General features: G+C 55.1%; 1 protein-coding gene across 1 annotated transcript in view; it reads right to left on the bottom strand.

The window, feature by feature from the left end:
* Nucleotides 1–1491: 1491 nt before the first annotated feature.
* PAX7 (paired box 7) overlaps nt 1492–17677 on the bottom strand; it is a 90055-nt gene continuing 73869 nt past the window's right edge. Inside the window, exons 8-9 of the mRNA XM_016214718.2 lie at nt 8623–8869; nt 1492–1918 (exon numbers count right to left, since the gene is read on the bottom strand). Coding sequence (XP_016070204.1) covers nt 1803–1918; nt 8623–8869 — 363 coding nt within the window. The 3' untranslated portion in view covers nt 1492–1802. The remainder of the gene's footprint in view (nt 1919–8622; nt 8870–17677) is intronic.

Consider the following 17677-nt stretch of genomic DNA (forward strand, 5'->3'; position numbering starts at 1 on the left):
CAGTGGATGCTCCAGTTGAAACCTGGCCTGAACTTGATGGGCCACACATGCCTGGTGTCCCCTGCTACCAAAGAGTCTGTTTGTCCCCAACTATTAATAGGTTCTTCTAAACCAGAGGTACGAGCCACCCTGGCCTGGTCCAATAGAGCTGATGTTACTGCGTCTGACAACGAGAAACAGGTGAGCATCTTTCACAGAGGTGAGGCCCATGCAGGAACGTGTCCCAGCTCCCCAGCAGGGAGGAACTCAGCTCAACTCCCAAAGCAGCAGCCCGTCTCTCTAGGAATGTCTTGTTGGCTGTGGGCAAGATGTGGGTTGAGCAAAGAGGTGGCCTCCTGTTCTCAAGTGGGGACAAGCAATTTGGTCCAGTCTTTGTGGATTCAGAGCTGTGCCTCCCATCACTGCTTTTTACCCAGCAGCACTTGGGAAGGGTGATCCGAGTGTAGGTTCCAGTGATGCTGATGGTGAAGATGAATATAATTTTGATAAATAGGTGATGGTGGTGAAAAGTTCCAAGGGAGGCGTAGTCAGGGGCTTAAATAATTCCCCAAAGGTCTCAACTCTAAAGAGAAAGGAGCTTGAGGAAGCCACTGGAGTGGCCAAGGAAGGCATCTCCCTCTTCTCCAGAGCTGGCAGCGTCCCACCCTGCCCAGGGGCGGTGGCTTGAAGACTGGCCACATCTGTCCCTGCACAGCTGTGCTGGAGCAGGAGACAGAGGCCTCTTGGCGGAGTGAATCATCACTGAAAGATGCTACTCCGGGTGGGACAGGGACATGTTCCCTCCCCGCCAAATGCCAAGGGGAATCTGTGGTATTATCTGTGGGGCAGGCAGTCCCTGCAGTCCAAGAACCGTTCTCCAGAGCTCCCAGGGACATCCTCTGCACCCCCAGCAGCTTAAAGGGACTCCCTGGCAGATGGAGGCCCCCCTCCTAGAAGACTGAGCATGCAGGAGATGGGCTCAGGTCTCTGCGGAGGCTTCGTGAGAAATCAGAGATACACAGAGCTGAAGCCTTTGGCAATAAAGGTTTGCAGCCCATAAGCAGAGGGACCCCAGTTACCGATCCCCTTCCAAGCCTGCCCTAAACCTCTTGACTTGGGTCCTCAAGACCTGATCCCTACCCCTCATCTGATCCAGTGAATGCGAAAACTGAGGGTTTTGTGGGCTCCCCAGGCCCCACATGGGTGGGCAAGGTGGGAACTTGGGCTTCATTATAAGAGTGCCTGCTTCTGGATGCCTTACGGGGTCCCTGTATCTTGGGCTGGTCCACTGCTGACGAGCCCCACCCCTCCATGGCCTCACCTCCTGGCTACGTCTCTTCTTACACCCAACAGAGGTATGTGGGGAGGGTCCTGAAGTCCTCAGAATTCCTGGGTGGTCCCCCCTGGGAAAACCCCAGGGCCAGGTTCCCTCTCTGCTGGAGTCCCATCATCCAGAGGAGGAATGGGTTGTGGTCCTAGCCCTGGGCCAGAGACCCACCTGGAGGGCTGGCTTCGATCTCTGTACCTGAGATGGCAGAGACCTTGACAGGATCTGACTGGGAGAGGACGGTGGGCTGACCAGGAACCCTCATAGGGAGAAAGTAAAGGTGCAGACTCCAGGGTGGGGGGTTCACTGGAGGCCCCCAGCCACAGGTAAATGAGGGACCAGCTGCACACCTCCCGAGGGTTGGCTATGACAAGGGAATGGGCTGCTTTCCTGGCCTCCTGGGACCCTAGGGCGATGAGAGGACTGAGGCTGGGAGGTTCAGGAGTCAGTAAGGGCTGAGCTGGAACTTGGGCTGGGGCAAGTCGCCCCGGGGGCCCTAGTAGGCCTGGCCAGTCTCCACTGGCAGGAGTCCCAGCACAGCCGAGTGCTCCCCGAGCTTCATGCGGCGCTGTGTGGACAGGCTCACGTTTTTGGCCAGGTAATCAACAGCAGCTGGAAAAAAAGAAAAGAAACTCCTAGAAATTCTTTTTTCCTATTTTTCTATCTGTCCTATATCATCCATCAAGCCCTCCACCCACATATACATCCACCCATTCATTTATCCATACATCAGTTTGTCCATCCATCCATCCATCCGTCCACCCATCTCTTCATAAAGCTCTTTCTCTTCTCTCCTCTCCAATCATTCAGCAAATACTTAATTAATAAAGTATAAAAAGCCCAGCTCTCTCGCAGGTTCTGTAGGGAGATCCAGGGGATATCCACATTGTTGAGTAAAGAACTGGCCCCTCCTTCTGTACGTGTCCCCTCTATGGAGACATGGAGCCCAGTGAGTCCCATGGAGCCCAGGTCGTCATGAGGGCACAGTCCTCTGCCTCCTTTGGACCCTGAGCCCAGCTGATGGCTGAGGCAAAGCGAGCCACTTACTCAAAACTCAGAGCAGCTTTTGCAGGTGAGCTGAGGGGTCCATGCAGAGGTGGGCCAGGACCCTGATATGCAGAAAGCTGAGACCTCCAGCCTTGTCAATTCTGGTCACCCAGGGGAGAGGGATGAGAGTTTGAGGGCATGTACTTGTGTGTATGTGTGAGACTAGTGGAAATACGGGTCTCGGTGAAGTAGCAACGGGCACAGACATGAATGTTCACACACGAGCATTACTTGCACAATACAGATGTGGGTGAGTTATTTGCACCTTTGTGAGCACAACAGTGGGAATGCTTCCCACGTACAGGTAACTGTGTACAGGTGAGCTCCCTCTAGGCCAGGTACATGTGTCAGAGTATGTGTGTGTGTGTGTACAGGTATGACCATTGGGCCTGCATGTGCACGTGCTATCCTGACTCTATTAATTGCACCTGCCCGAGGCTACAGCAGAAATCAGCCCTGACCAAATGATTTGACTGGCATGTGACCACAGCCTCGTGAGATGCTGCTTCCTGAGCCGGAATTCATGGCTATGGCCAATCCAGCCCCCTGGGATCTCTCAAATCCAGAGGCGACAGGAAGATGGAAAGAGTGTTGCACTAGGAATCACAAGGCTGAGCCCAACACCTGCTTTGGCACCTCCCACTGAGGGACCCTGTGACACTCTACATGCCTCCCCAAAGTTGAGGGCTCGGAGCCAGGAGGTGATGGGATGGCTGAAGCGCAAGGCCTAACAACTGAGCTACAGGAGGCTACGAAGCCTAGGGGTTTAGCTGACCTAGGTTCCCATCCTGGGCCGGCCGATTCTAAGTGTGTAATTTTGGGCATCCCGTGTCACCTTTCCAAGCCTCAGTTTCCTCATCTGTAAAATGGGGATGATAACAGCAGCTAGGCTGAAGGGTTGTGAGAGCTGAATGGGAAAGGGCATGTAAAGTGGTTAGTAGCACTGTGCCTGGCGCGCGGTGCGCTCAATGGACGTGGGCTCCTGGGACTAGAAATCAGTAATCAGGGGTGACCTTCAACGGGACAAGAGGGAAAGGAACAGCGACAAGGGCAATCTGGAGTCCCAACCACCTCCTGTTCCTGCAGCTTTGGGCAGGTCACTTTGCTCTTCCAGACCTCTTTCCTCGTCTATAACATGGAAAGGACAAGTCCCACCCTCCTCGCGGCTATTATGAGGATAAGATGAGATGATGTGCTTTAAGATGCTGGGCACAGAGGGCTCGGGGCATGGCCCCCTAGGTTCCTAAGGCATGTGCTAATGCCCTGGGCCTTTTGAGTGTCGGACCCTGTGCCCCTGAGCTTCCCAGGCTCGAGGGCCCAAGCTGAGCCACTGGGTTGTCCCCAAGGTCACTCAGCCTTTACGCTCCCGGCTGGTCAACAGAGGTGGTGGTGGCCAGCCTCGCCCCACCTGGGTGTGCCCCTTACTCTGGGTGGGTGTGGGAGAATCTCCACCTCTGGCCTCAGGGGGACCCCGTAACTCTGGCCACACCATCTCTGCTGCTCGGAGCCAGTCTTCCCTGGGCTCCGGGGTGCGCCCTATGGGGGGGGGGGGGGAAGCTAACGTTTGCCGAGAGCTCGCTCGTGTTCTGGGCAGTGGCGTGCACAGCAACTCTAGGAGGCTGGTGGTGCTACAATCCCCATTTTACAGATGAAACTGAGGCCCTTTCCTGAGAGGTGGCATAATTTGAAAGATCGCCTGGCTCATAAGCTGTGGAGCCAGGATTCAAACCCAGGCAGTCTGATGCCGGGTCCTAACTACCCCACGACTTCCCCCAGGGCCTTCTACAGAATAACCCCAGGTGTGTGCACAGCACTTCACAGTGTGTGAGGCACACCCCAGATCCTGCATGGGCCCCATTTTCCATTCCAGGAAATGTGACTTTTCAAGGGCACACAGCCAAGTCAGGTGACATTTCCTGAGTCACCAAAGGCTCTGCTTACCCCTCCATATTCCACATCATGCCAACCTCTGATGCCAACCTCTCCAGCTCTTCCCTGGGTGGGGCAGGAAGGTCTGGATTTGAACACAGTGATGAGAACAGCAAAGCGAGGCCCCTCACAAACGGACACTTACTACGTGCTAGGTGGACACGATCTCATTGAATTCCTTCAGCCCCATGCTTTAGGTACAGCTGTTCCCATTTTACAAATGTGGAAACTGAGGAACAGAGAGATTGCTGACAAAGAGTCACCCATAACATGTGGGATGGCAGGGCCTGACTCTGTCCCGTTTGCACCTCTGATCACTCGTTACTCCCTCTTTAGCTTCTCCCAGTTACCAGCCACGGCCCAGCGCACAGTAGGAGCTTCCCCAGGCCCTGTCAAGGGAGCAGGGAAACACCCAGAAGTCAAACTTTACTGACGACCCAGCCAACTTCAAGGGCACCTACAAGGCCGCAGAGAGCCTGCCTCTCCCCGGGGTCCAGCCAGGGGCCGGCCAGGGCAGGGCTGTGGCATCTCTCATTACGGCCTCTGTCAGCGGCCCTCCCTGTCCCTCTGTCTCTCCGTGTCTCCCCTTCTCTGCCTCGCACCCACGCCTGGGCTCTAAACGTCTCAAATTAGATTAACCGGGAGTTGGCAGGAGCTGTGGCTGTGATGCCAACCCGTAAACAAACCTCAGCCGTCAGCATCTTGTCAGCCCGCGGCCCCAGAGGAGGACCCTTCCAGACACAAATTCTTATTAGACTTGTCAGATCTATTAAAATTCTCTTCACACTTCTGCGTTCTATCAGCCCCATCATTAGTCCGGCCCTGGCCTCTGGGAACACCAGGGCCATATTAATCTGCCGTGTGCCCTGTCCCTGCCCCCCTACCTCGACCCCCTCCAGGGACAGGAGGGAAAGATAGGATGGACAGACGGAGGCCAGGGGCAGGAAAGGAAGGTGTGGGGGTGTCCCTGGGAAGGCGCAAGGCCCAGGTTGAGGTGTGCTCTGCCGTTTCAGAGTTTGGCCCATGTGTACACACCATGCACACCTGGAGGCGAGGTTCTCCCCGGGCGGGGCTGAGGTGGGGCTGTGCACACACAGATACACAGTCCTGGGTGACCTCGGGTAAACGACTGCTCTGGATCCCATTTCCTCATCTGTCCCGTGGTAATAACCACGTGCACTATACAGGGTGGCCATGGGGGTGAAATGCCGGGCCACAGTAGATGCTCAATAAATGGTCATGTCTCCTCCCTTCCTTCACAAATATACATCCCTGCATTTATACCTCAAAGACACATATTAGTGAAAACTCGCATAGAAACGAATCTCTGCGTGGGCCTCTGTGTGTGCACAGGAGGGGGTGGAGTCATGACTGTTAGTCATGGTGGGTCTAGGTGTTTATCATCATTAGGTGTCTTAGACAAGTTTGTGGTTTGTCCAGAGAGAACTGGGTTTGAGGTTAGGAGACCTTTATTCTGCCACTCACCTGCTGTGTGACCTTGGGAAAGTTTCTAGCCTCTCTGAGCCTGTGTGTCTGTAACCTGAGGACAGATCACATCGGCCTTGGGCAGGATGAGGAATATGCATTTCACCCAGTGCCTGGTTGGCTGAAACTCATGCACAGGACAGATGTGAGCAGGTGACAGGTTGGGCCTGTGCATACACGGGCAGCTTAAGACATGTGACTTTCACCTGTGGGCTGTGGGAGCCCAGCCATGGGTTTATTCGGTTGCCCATGAACATGGGACAGGTGGTCAGTGGGAACACAGTGCATCCCTCAGTGGTCCCAGGATGTCAATGTCAAAGGTGAGGGAGATGCTACAGTGGAAAAACTGAGAAGGTCGAGTCTAATCCCCGGGACCCCATTTCACAGATGGCAAAACTGAGGCTCAGAGAAGCAGGGAGCCTTGCCTACTCTCATGGTGCAAGACAGGGCAGACTCTCCCTCAGGCCCAACCCCGGAGCCTCTGTGGGGTGGGGGGGTCTTGTGCTAGGGTTCCCTCTGGATGGGGCTGGAGAATGTGACTCAGGAGGAGCTCTGAGCTGCCCCTGGGGGAGCAGGGAGCAGGGGTGAAGTTAGAGGGGAATGGGGGGGGGAGGGGAGGAGGAAATCGCTCCAGCCAGCTTCTAGGAGCAGAGGCGGAACAAACACTTCTTTCTCGCCTCCTGGGCCCTTTCCCTTTTGATCCCCCCTCCCTTGCCACCCCGTGCTGACTCTGGGGTTAATTTTATTTCCGAGTTGGGCAGGCACCCCTGGAGTCGGGCATGGGGCTCTGGGTGTGACTAACGCCTGCCCCAGGCCGGGGCTCTAAACTCTTTATCAAGAGCATGTGTGTCCCTCTCTGTTCCCCGGCACAGGGGCTGGGGCAGGGGGTTGCCCTTGGCTCCTCTGGAAACACACTGGTGCACATTTGTGCACCCTGCTCTCAAACATACATGCATACACATTATATACACGCACACACGCACTCCCCATGCACGCACACTCACACAGACACAGTGATATACAAGGCAATACCGTGTGTACAAGCCTGGATGCACAACTACACACAGGAGCACACAGCCACACCTATGCAGACACTCAACTACACAGGCACCCATATTTACACTGCACACTTCATCTTCATGTTCCATAAATACTCCCAAATACACACTCAAACAATGTACACACATGTTACACATATTTGCACACACATCTATGCACACGTATTTATTATACATGTCCACATAATAACATATGCACACATGTCAAACACACAGGCATGGCCACATGTACACATCTGAATGCACATTTAAACACACATGTATGTGTTATAGCCACATATGCTTACATGCCCGTGTGCACATGTGCACTCACATAAAAACACATATGCATACCACGTACGCACAGTATGCTTATTTAAACTCATATGTAGGTGAACAGTCATATGCACATGCATCCACATGTGCCACTCACATTCACACGTGTACACATACCTACGCACAGGATGTGTGCATTAACATCTGTATACTGGAATACTCACAAATACAGACACACACGAATTATAACACATCCAAAACACGTATTCACGCTCATGCATGTACAGGTGTGCACATATATCACATCCAAACATGCACATACAGGAGGGGGCCGGGCACAGCTGGGAGGTGGAGCCGGCGCAGCTGGCCCGCATTTAGCTGAAAAGGCAAGGCCTAGGCCGAGGAGTGGGTTGGTGCGGGGATCAGGGTGCGGGGGTCAGGAAGCAGGGGTCAGCGAGGCTGGGCCGGGGCTGCGGCGGGGGTGGGGTGGGAGGACATCCTTGGGCTGGGAGGTCTCGCCCTCCCGCCACACACCCTTCTGATTAGTTTGACACCAGCAGGTGAGCCTCTGCCGGGAGGCGGGGCAGGGGGCAGCCGGTGACCTCGGCTCCCTGTGCCCTCTTGGCCTGCCCTGCTGCCGCCGTGCCAGCAGCTGGAGGCTGCGGCTGGGCCTGCCCTGTGTAGCTTTTGGTCTGAGGATCTGCCTTCCCCATCTCAGACAAAGTGCCAAGGGGATGGCACCTGGGCTGGGCACGAGAGACCAGCTCAAAGTTTGGGGAAACCAAGGCTTAGGACGGGGGGAGAGGAGAGGGCTCAGAGTACAGCTGACTCCCATGGCCAGGGGCAGAAAGGGGCAGGTCTCCGTCCACACTGTCCCACATGTCCGGCGGTGGAGCCCCTGAAATGTGGCGAGTGCAACCGAGGAACCAAGTTTTTACATTTTGATCTAATTTTACCTAATTTTAATTTAAAAACTGAAATCCGATTTAGTTCAGTGGTTGGGAAACTTTTCAGTATAGCTGGAACAACTTGGATGTGTAAACCTCCAACTTCCTCAGTTGTAAATGTCATGAAATTGCAGTACAGGTCTAGCATTCCCAATGAACACTTCGCGTCCAAATGAAAATGAGCTGGATTTCAGAGGTGTAGTATTAAGAAAAGAATGTCAAATAGCTCATTAATAATCTTATATAAATTACTTGTCCAAATTATTATCTTTGGGATAGAATCATTAAATAAACTACGTCAGTGAAAATAATTTTGCTGTTACTTCTCACATTTCACAATGCGGCTGCACGGAAACTTTAAATGACATCTGTGGATCGTATTATACTGTTTCTATGCGACAGCTTTTCTCGAAGGCAGCAGGAGCGCGAGTGCAGGGGCCCCGCTCAGTATCATCTTAGAGCGGCTGTTCCTCCTTTTTGCACCTCAATTTCCTCATCTGTGAAATGGGCACCCCCACCCCAACACCACCTCACAGCTCTCTTCAGATAAGCAGGGGGCAGGGTGGAGGGGGGATGCCGGGCAAAGGGCACTCACTCTGGCCGTACTGGCCATACTGGTAGCCAGCCACGGGGTCCACGCTGTAGCCGGTGGTGCTGTAGGTGGGTGGGCAGTAGGACTGGGAGGTGGGCAGGCTATCCCCCGGCTTGATGGAGTCCGCCCGCTGGCTGCAGCTGGCCGAGATGGAGGGGGCCGAGTCCAGGCCTCCGTGCAGCGGGGAGATGGAGAAGTCAGCCTGCGGCTGAGGCGCCACCGCACTGGGGTTGCTCAGGATGCTCATCACCTGTGGGGAGAGACCACCGGGTGGGCTAAGTGGCAGGGTGGGGGCTTGAAGGACCCCACAGATGCAAGTGTGTGCGGGGATGCTGATGCCAGGCTGGCCCCGGCCAGGCCTTTGCCGGAGTTTCTCCCTTGAGGTCCCTGCAGCATCGAGGTCTTCAGCTGACCTGCTTGCTTGCCCCTGCGGGGAAGATGGTTAGTGGTTCCTCCTGGTTAGGTCCTGACCCACGGAGGCTTCCTCCACCCAGAGATCCAGGAGTGAGGAGGAGCCTGCCCACCTCTCTAGCCCCAGGCCTGACTAAATAAATGAATGCGTAAGTGCACGAATGAATGAATGAGCAAACTATCTCTCTCCTATCAGACAGGGAGCTCCCCCAAGACAGGGAACTGTGCCTCCCCCATCAGACTGGGATGCTCCCATCTTCCAACACAAAGGTTAGAGCAGGACTGGATCTGTCCGGCTTCGCCCCTCATCCCGGGCTAGTCCTACCATGCTCTTGACTTTGGCCAAGACCTGGTGACCTCCTGGTAATGTACAGCACCAATGCCCAAGGCCAGTGCTGTCCAGGGGTCCGGCTCGGCAAACAGAACTCAGCGTCAGTGCTGGTGACTTGGACTGACAGTGAGGCTTGTCTCTATAATCTCCTCTTTAAGAACCTAGTGTTGGTTCATTGGTATGCTCACTTATTCATTCGACAAACATGCATTGAAGGTCATGGACCTCAGCAGGGGGGGTGTTTGGGTCTGGGGGAGGGGTCACCTAGCAACAGATGATGAAGGTGTGGAGTAATGAGGGTGGTTACGGAGGCAGCCTGGAGGAGAGCACCCAGCCAGCCAGGTGGTCCAGGAAAGATGCTGGAGGCGGTGACAGCCAGTGTCCAGCCATCCAGGAGGGAGCAGGGAGAGGTGGTGTGGACAGCAGGATTCCTGCGGTGAGAGAGCAGGGCACCCTAGTCGGGCCAGGGGAGAGGGGGGAGGGGCAGACCTTTGTGGATCTGACCTGAAGGGCCCAGGACCCTGGTCACCTCCGGGGAATGCCACCCCTACGGGAAGGAGGCCACAGTGCCGGGCGGGGCCAGGCTTGCTGACAGTCTGCCCGACACCAAGGTAGAGTCATGCTGACACCACACGGGGCACGTGCTGTGTTCTCTGATTTCCCCACCCACCTGCCGGGAGAGGGTGGGCTGCGGGCACCTGAGCAATGACCCGGTGGCTGATGACGCTTTCTGAAAATGTTTCCCTTCTCACTTTTGACTTGTCCCTGCCATAGACACCGGGACATGGCCAGGACCGACATCCTCAGGCCAGGGACGGCACAGAGCTCCTCCACTTCCTAGCTGTGCAGCCTAGGGCGTCCCTTCCCTTCTGTGACCACCTCATCCCGAGGAAAAGTGCTGATGACAGACCTGGCTCAGAGAGTGGCTGGGGGCTGAGATGCGCTCTGCACGGGGAGGCTTCGCAGCCAGCCTGGCGCAGGGCAAGTGCTCAGGCCCAGCGGCCCGGCTCCTCCAACCCTCTTCTTCCTGCCTCCTGCCTTCGCCGGCCCTCCTCTTAGCCACAAACTCACGTGACTCTCCCGATCCAGAGCCCTACAGAGATGTGTGGGGCAGGGCTATGGAGCTCATTTCTCAGATGGCAAAACCGAGGCCCACCAAGGGCTGGAGCTTCTCCAGATCTCATAGACTGTCCAGCTCACCCGCCTGATAACGCCAAGCCTGACTCTCAAGGATGAGTTTTAGGCACGTGACCCCTTTAGAGGTTCCTACTCCGGGGCCAGCCCATAGTCTGTTTCCTGAGCAGCTACTGGTGGGGGTTGGGGTCCCTCACCCCTGACTCTCCCCTCAATGCTCCCAACACACTTTCCTCACCCAAGGGGCACCTACCTTCTGTTCTTTACCTTTCCCACTCCTTCCCAGAGCCAAAGTCAAGGGCATGGGTCTGCTGGGGCTGGTCTTCGTCTCCACCGCCACTGGTGGGGTTTAGGTGGGACTTACTGGTGTGTCACCCACTGAGATGGGAAAGACACAGGGCATGGGACTGTGAAAAGGGAAGTCTGGGTGGGAGATGTCTGGGTGGAGAGAGGATAAGGGTGTTCTGGGGACGGGTTAGGTGCTGTGCACAGAGCCAGTACTCATCCTGCAAGACTGAGACCTTCAGGGAACCGCCGCAAGGCTAACCATATCACGCGTATCATTCTAGAATCATCGGTGGCTTCTCACTACCTCCCAGGCAAACAGGGCAAAGGTTTCTTGTGATCTGACTGCTACCTGCCTGTCCCAACTCCTCCCCACCACTTCCTACCTTGCACTTTAAATCCCAGCTACACCAAACGCTGGGGTTTCCTAAAGACGTCCTTTATTCATTCAACAAACATGTGCTGCCACATGCCAGGCCGGAGATAGGGCAAGACTATGAATCCTTTGAGGACAGGATAGAGCTGTATTTCACCCATCTTTGCCATCTCAGTGCCTTCATTGTGTCTGCTACATACTTTGAGCTCAGAAAAACCCTGAATTGAATTCATGCACATTCACTTAACACATATTTATTGAGTACCTACTATGTGCCATCCACTGAGATGTAGCAGTGAGCATTAGCAACTCCATGCTCTCCTAGAGCTATCAGTTTAGTAAAGGAGGCTGGCAACAAGTAACAAATATATAATTCCCAATACTGATAAACTGCTATGGAGGAAAAGTAAGGGGAAAGGGTATGTGGAACAGTCAGGCAAGACTTCCCCCCAAAAGGTGATACCAAGCCAAAAAGAACCAGCCATGAGAAGATGTAGCAGACAGCTTTCCAGGCAAAGGAATCAGTAAGTGCAAAGGCCCTGAGGTGGACACATGCCCAGCAGGTTTAAAGAAGAGCAAGAAGGTCCATGTAGGGAGTGAAAACCCTGAGCACTGTGAGGCCTCCCAGAATCCTTTGTCAGAGGGACTTGTGTGGTGCCTAGTGGCTGAGGAGGCCTTGGACCCTGGGCCATTAACAGACAGCTCCGAATAAGCTCAGGCCCAGGGAGTTCTTACTGTAACGGGATTTGTTCAATGGGATTTGCCCTGGAACATCAAATCGAATTCACATCTGGGGTAGGTGTGAATGGAGGAGGTACGTCATCTGCTTACTCTCTCCCAGAGTCCCCGGAGGCCTGTGGATCAAAGGGCTTCCATTTCACCAAACCCCAGTCTCCGGTCGTGCCAGCTTCTAAGCAAATGGAACAGGACCCAGCTAAAAGAGGTGGGAGGTGGGAGCAGTGACTCCTCAAGGAAACAGACCATTATTACCCCCGTTCTGCAGATGGGGAAGGAAAAGGTGCACCTGAGATAACACAACCAGCACGTGGCAGAGCTGGGATTTGAACCTGGGTCTCCCTTACCTCTAGTGTATTCCTTCCCCACAACAGTCAGTACTGGAGAGAAGAGAGAGGCCCTTGGCAGCCCCACTGCACAGAGCCCTGCAGGCCTAGGTGGCCCTCCCGGCCTCTGGTCAGCCCATGGGCTTCCCAGAGTCCCTTTCTGCCCATGGAGTTCCCGGAGTCCCTCTTGCCCAGGGACTTCCTGGAGTCCCTTTTTGCCCGCAGCAGCACAGAGCGTTAGGGGCCTAGCCGAGGTCTGGAGCCTGCAAACTTTTGAACTTGAGGAAGTCCTGGTCTGATGCGGTAATCCACCCCCCTCAAGAATGTTAAGGCCTCTCCCTGGTGGGTTTTACTTTTTCCCGGTGACCTTGCTTTCACTAATGTATTACTTCTTGGTACGTTACCGTTACTAACTCAAAATCAATACCGACCTCCACATCTGTAAGGTTTTATCTGAAGGCAAATCTCCCGGCTGTCTGTCAGGCTGAGTGACAGCCATCCCTTCCTCTCCCCCCCACCCGCCACGGCCCCCACCCACCCCCAGCCCCTTCCTTTCCCTCTGCTCTAAATCAGTCCCAGCCTCTACCAGACTAAATCAATAAGGAGTCGGCTTCACCCCCCCTTCCGCCGCTGGCTTGCAGGTTTTGGGGGGTGGGAGCCGAAGAGCCCCGTGCCAGCCCCCCTTCCACATCCTCTGCTCACCGCCCCCTCCCCCGGGACTTGCCGGCGCTCCCCTACTTTAAAAGAAGGGGATGGGAGAAATGTAATTAATTCCCTCCGTTCCTGAGCTGGCCCGGAGGGCCTGGGACCGAGGAGGCTGAGCTGTGAGATCTGCACCCTCTGTGATAACCGAAAGTGGCTTTGGGAGTGAGGCTGCAATTAGAAGGGGTGATCGCCATCATCGGGGCTCCGTGGCAGGGTTCAAGTGGATGAGTGGGGGCCTCAGCAGGAAGCAGAGGGGTGGGGGGGTGCAGGGGCTGAGACCGATGAGGTCAGGATATTGGACCTAGAAACAGACTGGGGCTGGAATGAGGCCAAGGACCGCTGGACCAGCGGGCAGGTCGGAAGCCCCACCTCCGCAATCCCAGGAGGGGACCAGACAGCGGTTTCACCGCGGGCGCCTGGCCAACGGTGCCCTGCGGAGCTGCCCTGCAGCACCCGGGGCCAGAATGTCTGCGCCGGCACCCCTGCTCTGCTGCTGGCTAGCTGTGACCCTGGGCAATTTCTTTAACCTTCTGAGCCGCAGTTTTCTCATCTGTATAATGGGAATGATAATATTGTAGCTACCCACAGGGTACTGTAAGGATTACGTGGGTCAACGCACATTGACACAGGACCTGGCACATCACTGGCTCCTTAGTAAATGCAGCTCTCTCTCCCCTCTTCCACCTGCTTTAGAAGGGACCTGGCCCAAGGGAGAAATGACCACTTGAGGGCAGACTCAGGGGACTGCTCCTTGTCAGGGACTGTGTTGTTTTCATCTTTTTCCCCAAGCGGCCTGGCACACAGAGGGTGCTTTCTGGACAGAGAATTACTTTGCCTCCATGCAGAAGCTGTGGCCTGTGCTCCGGAAAGGGAGTCAGGTGTGTATCTCTTGGACAAGCCATGCCCCCTCTTTGGCCTGAAAATGCTCATCTGTAGTGAGGGGGTGACATCAAAGGACATGGGGCCCTGATGGTGAATCTGTGAAGTCTCCAGTTGAGACCTAGAGAGGCCCAGAATTCACACACCGCACAGGGCGGCCCAAGCCGCACCACCACAGGGACACACACCTGAACCCAGGAAGGTGAGACAACTCAAAAACGCCTCGTCTGGATGGCCAAATAGCTCTTCACCAACCCCCCAATAAACCGGCAGGAATATCCCTCCCCTGTACACATCTGCTTTTCCTAAACTCACAAGTACATTTAAGATGCACACAGCACACTTACATACACGTAAACACACCGGGATACACACACAGAACCTGCGAGGCACCTTGGAGACTGACGCATTTTCCCAGGTGGGGAAACTAAGGTTCAAAGGAGGGCACTTGAGGAGAGTGTCACGGAAGAATCACGGCAGCTGAGCAGGTCCCCGGCTCACCACTGGCACCCCTCCTGCCCCAGTCTCAGGCTTGGCTCCAAGAGGACCTGCTGGTTTATCTCCGAGCCGCACGTTCGATAGCAGCCCTGGTCTGTCCTCTAACTAATCCATCCCCTTGACTTCCACAAGAGGTGAGAGGGGCATGTTTGGGGGCCGCCTGCGGAGAGAAGGCAAGGGCACAGTTTGGAAAGCAATGCTTGTCTGGCCTGAGTGAAGTGTGTCTTTATTGGGCCAAGAACTGTCCCAGGCTGGGGCAGCCCAGCTCATGACTTGCCCTGGCCCCAAAGAGCCTGGGGCCTGGAGTCCGAGAAGGGACAGGGCTGCTCCTCTGGGACGTGCCCCCTCCGTCGCTGCTTCTTCGCCTTGGCTGCCCAGTGGAATCGCTTGAGGAGTCTTTCAAAATGCTGACACCTGGACCCACGCCTCAGAGATTCTGATTAGCTGATCTAAGGGTCTGGGCGCCAGAATTTTTTAAAGCTCATTCCAATTCATCTAACCTGCCGCCGAGTTTGAGAACCACTGCTCTCAGATCAGCATTAGCATTGCCACACACACACACAATCCGACTACACACCCACACCCTTGGGTGAAGACACCGGCACACACAGAATATACACAGACACTCACATCGGAATGCACATGAACACACAAGAATGACACACATGACAATGGCACTCCCACACCCCGCTGGGCCGCACGCCATCCAAGTGCCTCAAAGATGCCCGGGCAAAGTCGCACACGCATTGTGTGCACCGCAGCCTCGTGACTCCACGATTGTCAGCTCACTAAGGCAAGCCTGTGTGCTTATAGGCACCCTCCTCCGGTCCCCAACAGACACCCAGACACACCTCACACAAACACCCCCGCCCATTCTGCCGCCTGTCCCCAGCTCCACGCTGGGATTAGTGCGAGCGAGAAATCGCCCACCCGGCAGCCACCCACCCCGCTCCCCCTCTCTCCCGCTCAATTCTCTGCTAAGAGGATCGGGGCCCCCTCCCTTCTCCCTGCCTCCTGTGGACAGCGGTAATGGGCTTCGGGTGCTGACTTTGAGCTTCCAAACAAGATTTCCTGCAGGTCTCCACATTCCCACCCCGCCTTCCTTTCCATCCTCCTGCTCACGGCCCTCTCACTCCCCCCCTCCGCTGTCCACACCTCATACAGCAGCCCCCCACCCACCAGGAGAGCTCATGCCCAGGCATGGCCAGCAAACTCCCCTCCCCTCCCCTCTCCCAACCCCACCTCAGCCCCCTGACTCCCATTCCTCCCTCACTTGTCGCCACCCAGCCTTCCAGGAGGGCTCTTCGAAGGCTGCCTGCTGTCATTCTCTTGCATAAGTGCAAAACCTTAGTTTCCAAAGCATTTCCCTTTAAGCCTTATGACTGCTCTATGAAGCATTGTTAGCTCATTTTTCAGATGAGGAAACTGAGGCTTAGGGGCTCACCCAGAATTTCCTAGGGGATATGTGGCAGCACTGGGACAGGAACCCTTGACCTCTGACTTATAGTTCAGTAATCCTGCCTTGGCTGTGGTCTTCATTACCACAGATGGCTCTGGGTCGTTCTTAACTGTGGGTGTGTGGGTGTGCACGTATGCGTGTGTGTACTGTGTGTGCCTGTGGGAATATCACGTGTGAGAGATTAGTGTTTGTGTGCATGCATGCATGTGCATGTGAGAGTATTGTGTGTATGCTAGATGTGACTTTTGTATGTGTACTTGTGAGTCTATATGTGCATATGTGTGATTATCATGTGTGCGTATTGCTCGTGCATGTGTGTGTGCTTACTTCACGTGTGTGGGGGCACATGTCCTGTCAGTCCCTCTAGCTGACCTCACCGAGGGTACACACTGGGGCCTGGGGCCCTCAGAAGCTCAGAGGGCACTTGGTATGTACCTGGCCACTGACTGCCATCTCTGACCAGGAGGGGACTCCCCACCCCACACTCTGGCAGGTTACCTCTTCCTCCCATGTTGGAATTTAACATTCAGACCCGAAAAGATGCCTGAGATGGGGTGTATGTGATTGGAGAGGGATTTCTGCAGAGAAGGGATTCAGCCAAGACTTTGGTAAGAACCTCCTAGTGTGTGCAGGCAGAGACCCTGAGGGGCTAAGCCAAGAATGGCTGTGAAGTCTTGGGTTTGTATCTCATCTCAAGACAACCTGCAGCCCTACTGTGGCCCTACCTTCTGCCCTCGGCACAGACTGACCTTGACCCTGGATCTGGCCAGGAGCTTCTGGGGGCTGACTTGATGTCCTTTTCCTAGTGCCTGGCACACAGTAGGTGTCCAACAAACATTTGCAGGGTGAGTGAATTCCTGAATGAATGAGTGAATGAGTGAACGAATCTGTTTATCCCCAGCACAGGGTCTGGCACAGAATTTGTTTGAATGAAAAGAATGGATGGTCTTGCGGCATGCTCGCACCCACCCCTCAGCTCAGTGAATTTCGGAGCCCCCTCCCCACCACAGGGGTCCTTGGAGGCTTTAGTTAAAGACCATGCAGAAGTGAGGGGCTGGGCAGAATGAGTTCCCACCCGTTGTTGCAGAAGCTGAAGACTTTCTCTGATACACACACACAGCCAATGTTTGTTCTACAAGATGTCAATCTCCAAATATCTGGAAACATCTAGAAATATCTAGAAATACTGGAGGGGGCCTGGATTTGGCCCCCCCTTCCTGGAAGGATACTGGGTTGGCCCAAGCCTGAATTATGCCAGGATGGGTCCGAGGGCTCCTGGCCCCGGTGGGCACCAGAGCCAGTGGGATGCGGGGATGCGCTGGGATTCAGAGACCGGTTCTGATGGCGCGATAATGGCGGGCCAGGGATTAGCGCGACTCTGCTCAGAGCAGCAGTGGGGCTGGAGAAGGAAGGGGCCGATCGCCGGGAAAGATATGACTATTTAAAGATAATGATTGCATAAATTTAATTAGCACACTTTCACGCGGCAAATGGCCGTTTTGTAATTAATGTATTTGGCCTTACTAAGCATGAAAGATCCCATCTCCTCCCCCTCCCCTCCCGCTCCCCCTCCTCTGGGGCCCCTAATGAAAGACAGAGAGCAAGTGACAGAAACAGTTTGTCAGCGGCTCCAGGTGTCAGGGGCCTAATTGGCTGAGCTGAGGGGCGGAGGGGGAGCCAGGAGGGCCGGGAGGGGTAGGGAGAAGGCCCCCTGGACTCACCAGGCCCAGGGTGGGAGAGGAGAAGGCGGATGGGAGGCCTGGGCTCTTGGCGCCCTGGCGTGGAGGGGGGCTCCCCCTCAGTAATTGCCGGAGACAGGAACGCAGATTGGCCGTGGCAGGGAGTGAGTGGTGGCAGGCAGGCCTCGTTAGTACCTGGGCGGACAAGCTGGCACATATCACAATGCGTTAAGGACTCGT

Source organism: Miniopterus natalensis, chromosome 9, assembly GCF_054644295.1.
Source record: "Miniopterus natalensis isolate mMinNat1 chromosome 9, mMinNat1.hap1, whole genome shotgun sequence".
Lineage (NCBI taxonomy): Eukaryota > Metazoa > Chordata > Mammalia > Chiroptera > Miniopteridae > Miniopterus > Miniopterus natalensis.